Consider the following 4,446-nt stretch of genomic DNA (forward strand, 5'->3'; position numbering starts at 1 on the left):
GCAATGAGGGACGTCCTCATATTTGCTAATTCACTTGGGTTCAACCGGGTTGAAGCTGAATCAGATTCATCTATTGTGATCGAATACTGTTCGGGACAGACACTCTGGAGGAATGTTGCAACAGTAATTTTCGCAAAATGCGTGGACGTGTCTTCATTGATCGGGAAGGTTACGTTCAAACATTGTGTTCGCTCTGCGAACTAAGTAGCGCATGTGCTAGCTAATTATGCTTTTTGTAATAAATTTTGTAACACTTGGACTGATGAACCTCCAATTTGGTTGGTCTCCAAGATGTTGGACGATATAATTACTATTTGAGTTTAATATAAAGCTAGCCATGATGGCCTTTTCTAAAAAAAACTTTGTATTATATTCCCAAGTCTCAGAAAGCCCTCGTTCTCCAATAAATCGTGTACAGACAGCTGGGGCCCGCATCCCAGCCCCACCTGCCATTTTCCTCCGTTCGCTCATCTCCTCCGCCTCGCCACCGTCTCCTCCTCTCTTCCCTCCCTCATCTCGTGTCGGCTCGAAAGTCGAAACCCTAGACCAACCACCCTCCCCTCGTACGTAGGAACAGGGACAGAGATGTATGCGGACCAGATCTCCACCGGCCGCAAGCGCTCCATCCATGACCGCCTTGACGCCGACCTCGCCCCCGACCGCGGCGGCGCGGACGCCGCCGGCCGGGCTCGTAACGCGCTGTCCAAGAGGTCAGCTTAAGCTCCGCTCCCACCTGCTCCTTCCATATCGTTGACACGGCTCCCTCTGTGACCTTAGCTTGGGGCTTCTCGCTCTGTGCGCTCCCATGTGCTTAGGGATGGTGGAAATTAGGGCCTTGTTTTAGGTTGCTCGGGCTGAGGGCGGCGCCCCTAGATTCCATGCCTTCGTTCATGTTAGAATTGAGGTTCTGGAGAGTAAGGACGAGCTTTGAGCCGCGTGATGTGTGTTGTTTGTCTGATTGATGGAAATTCTGGTGTCAGATTCAATGATTCAGCATGGCAAATATCATGAATTGGTCTGTTGGACGCTATGTCATTATTATGCAGCATAACATGGGAATTGCAGCGTAGGTTTCTGAATAATCCTTTTTGTTTTGGTCAAGCGCTTGCTTTACTATTTTACCTGAGGATTTGTGATTTCATATGTTGAGTATCATGGTATGGACTATGGAATGAGCTTGGATAATACTAGTTGATAACGCTTGTGGGAGCTAGAAGCTAGTGATGTAACCTTGGACACAGTGTTTTACTCAATCTAGCAGTAACTTACGTAACTGAGGTATGAACTGTTGCAGAATCAATCACCAATGCATTGCTATTGATTTTTTAATAGATAGTTTGTTATTTCTAAACAAAATAGTCCTGCTTTTTAGTCTGAAAGTATCGAGGGTGGATAACATGTTGGTTCACTTCTATCCTCATGTATAAACTCATACTTTGTAAAGCTTGCTGACACGAGCCTTGATGTATTTAAGCCTGCTTGTAAAAGAAAGATCAATGCTCTTTGCTAGCACGCATGGTTTAATAAGTTATTAAGGGATCTATAGTTCTTGCGAGCAATGTACTGTTCATGTTTCCCCACTTCACTAGACTAGCTAATTTCACGCGTATTGATTTCTTGACGTATACCATCTGTAGGCAACGACAAACTGATGATAAATGGAAGCATGATCTTTACCGGGATGATGAATCAGCTTCAAGTAATCTATTTGTTGATGTATCTTAAATGAAGTAAGGCAAGCTACCTTTTATTTTGGCCCCATTTAACAATATCTGTCTGCACTTAAGGATCAGTTGATCCACGGGATTTGCGATTCAAGCTTCAGAGGAAAAGCTCTCAGCAAGGGTTTGCTGGCCAAAAGGGTTCCGAGGTACGTGATCTACGTGAGATGTTATCTGGAACAATGCACGCACAACCATCAAATGTTGATCCTCAAAAGAGGAAACCGGTGTCAGAGGTTGTGAAAGTCACAAGGCGTGAAAATGTTGATGGAAGGCCTGTACGCCTAAGTAAGAAAGTATCAAAACCATCAACATCCAAGAAGACTTCTCAGCCAAAGGTATGAATTCTGTTGGTGATACACAGTTTCCCAGTTTCTTGCTTTCCACATGTGCCAGAATTTGTCATTTGACGCTAGGCTTTATTTGGTGGTTGATGAATAGCTTGGAAGATCAATGGCTGGAACTGATCTTTCTAAATGATGCCCAGCATGAAATTTTTAGTAACTCTTTTGGATAATGTTGTGACACTATTTTTGCTTAGCTTGCTATGTTTTTCTGTTCCGTACAGAGTATCATTAACACTTGATCCTGGTGATATATTTGTCTACATTACATAGTTTTGAGCCTTTATTTATTGAGTTTATGTGTGTGTTTTATTTTAAAAACTCTCTCATTAGCATTTCATTTCCAAAGAACAGCTTTCTTCCTACAAAGGTTACTAGGATAACATGTTGTGCATATTCAGCATTTCCCTTGGATCACTTATGCCGACCTTGATAGAATTTTGAGAAATCCCATTAGCCACTGTCATGTAAGCATAGGTACTTCTATAGCTGGACCCCATGGAAGTTTGGTACCTCCTGGTAGCAGGATTTGCTATAGGCGAATGTGTGCCTGAACTTGTGCGTATATAGTCTGGTTTCCATAATACAAGCTTTTAATGAAGGGATAATGGTGCTTTACACTTTGTCATACTTCCAAGAAAGCAACAGTCACATTAGCTCTATTATCTGTCAAGTGGTCATGCTACATTTCAGTATGAAGAACTCGTGATGAGGGTCTGTTGAATCGTTCTGTTCAAAACCTCTGCCCTAGTTAACCAATAATGGGTTGATGAATGTAGGTACCTTTCAGAACAGGTTTATCTCCTCTAGTTGTCCCTTGGCGACATATATTGAAATTACTCATCTTTGGCTTGGGAATGTGCAGAATTAACTATTACCACGTCTCTAGTTTGCTTCAATTCTGGTGGTGTTGTATGTAGGTTAAGACTAGAGAGTTCAATGTGGAACACGTTATATAAAACTTTAAATGTACATGATGTAGCTCGTTAGTAAGCTTGCTTATTTTGGGGGATGTGTGATATACCATTTTCTTAAATATACTTTCTGGCTTGTTTTGCTTTCTGATCTAACATCTTTTCTTTTGGGACTGCTTGTAGGCTGAAAGTCCACTCGACAGTTTTCTGAAATCACTAGGACTTGAGAAGTATTCTATTACCTTCCAGGCGGAGGAGGTTTGACTATTTACCTAAATCATTACATTGTTTTTTCGTCTGTTTAGTTGACAATTGTTGTTTTGCAGGTTGACATGGCGGCCCTACGTCACATGACTGAAAGCGATCTCAAGGCGTTGGGCATCCCGATGGTAAGAGCATCACATCATGCCGGATCTTTAATTTTGCAAAAATTGGCATTTCTTGGCTTCTCACATCCTTCATCTAAAGAGTAATTTCAGTATGGTTTGGCTATATTTTGCATAAACTGTAGACTCAACTGTTAAACAAGGACACATAAGTACGTAGTTAGAATGCATCATTTTGCTGAGGAACTGGACTGAACCTGCTTTACAGAACTACTGCCTGCACTTTATTTTTTGTCCGGGGATATGGCACGTACGTTAATGCCAAATTGAATGTAAAGTAACTCTTTTGTAAGTCTGCATTCTTATTTGTGCATGCGTATACTTTGCCTCGAGTCGCAAAGGTCAAGCTTAAGGTGCATGTTCTTTCAGGGTCCTAGGAAGAAGATTACCCTTGCCTTGGAATCCAGAGCGTAGGGCAATGTCCCTGGAGTACAATGTAGAAAAGCAGGGAGATGTGGTAGGTTTTTGCTCATCTGCAAATTTGGCATATCTTGGAAAGCAGTGGTACAGGTACAACAATGCGGTGTCTCTTGTAATGGCATGTTGCTGTAAGATTATTAGACTGCTGTTGCTTATCTGGTCTGCATGCTTTCCTGGCCAGACCAGCTGATTAACTGATGAGGTATCCGTGCTGTTGAAGCTGCGGTGATGTTCTCGCTGTATACTATTATTACGCCTTTTTTTCATTGGAAACTGGCACTACTAGAGTCATAGAGTTGAGATTCTTCAATTAGTATTTCAGTGTTGCGTTGCTCAGTGTAAAGGTTTTAAATTTCATCTGTTTTCATGCTCAGCCCTTGTTCGGAATGTTTTTCTTTTGAGCTGACATGTTAGGAATCTATTTACAAGAGAGGTTGATCATACAGAAAGAAACAAGGTGTTGAAATTAATTAATCTCAGAAAATTAAGCAGCCTCGGCTCACAGTCTTGTCTCATGGTGATCTAGGGATGCAAGCGGACAGAGTCCACATGTGTGCGAAGCAAAAAGTTAAACCAACATGATTATTAAAGTAATGAAGATTAGTGTAATTTTTGCTTTGTGGGTGGTAGCGGATATGCGGTCTGCTTCATCCCAGGGTGG

General features: G+C 41.9%; 1 protein-coding gene across 2 annotated transcripts; it reads left to right on the forward strand.

Annotated features, from left to right (window-relative positions):
• The first annotated feature begins 425 nt into the window (after window positions 1–425).
• On the forward strand, window positions 426–4,158 carry LOC123053115 (ankyrin repeat and SAM domain-containing protein 6). 2 transcript variants are annotated; one of them, XM_044476516.1, is made up of 6 exons: window positions 426–710; window positions 1,638–1,699; window positions 1,788–2,059; window positions 3,163–3,237; window positions 3,306–3,368; window positions 3,735–4,158. In XM_044476516.1, exons 1-6 carry the CDS (start codon window positions 586–588, stop codon window positions 3,777–3,779), a joined length of 642 nt encoding a protein of 213 aa, XP_044332451.1. In that variant the 5' UTR covers window positions 426–585; the 3' UTR covers window positions 3,780–4,158. The 2 variants fall into 2 exon arrangements, with proteins under 2 accessions (XP_044332451.1, XP_044332452.1); XM_044476517.1 differs by having other exon boundaries at window positions 1,794–2,059.
• Window positions 4,159–4,446: the final 288 nt, after the last annotated feature.

This window comes from Triticum aestivum, chromosome 2D, assembly GCF_018294505.1.
Source record: "Triticum aestivum cultivar Chinese Spring chromosome 2D, IWGSC CS RefSeq v2.1, whole genome shotgun sequence".
Classification (NCBI taxonomy): Eukaryota; Viridiplantae; Streptophyta; class Magnoliopsida; order Poales; family Poaceae; genus Triticum; species Triticum aestivum.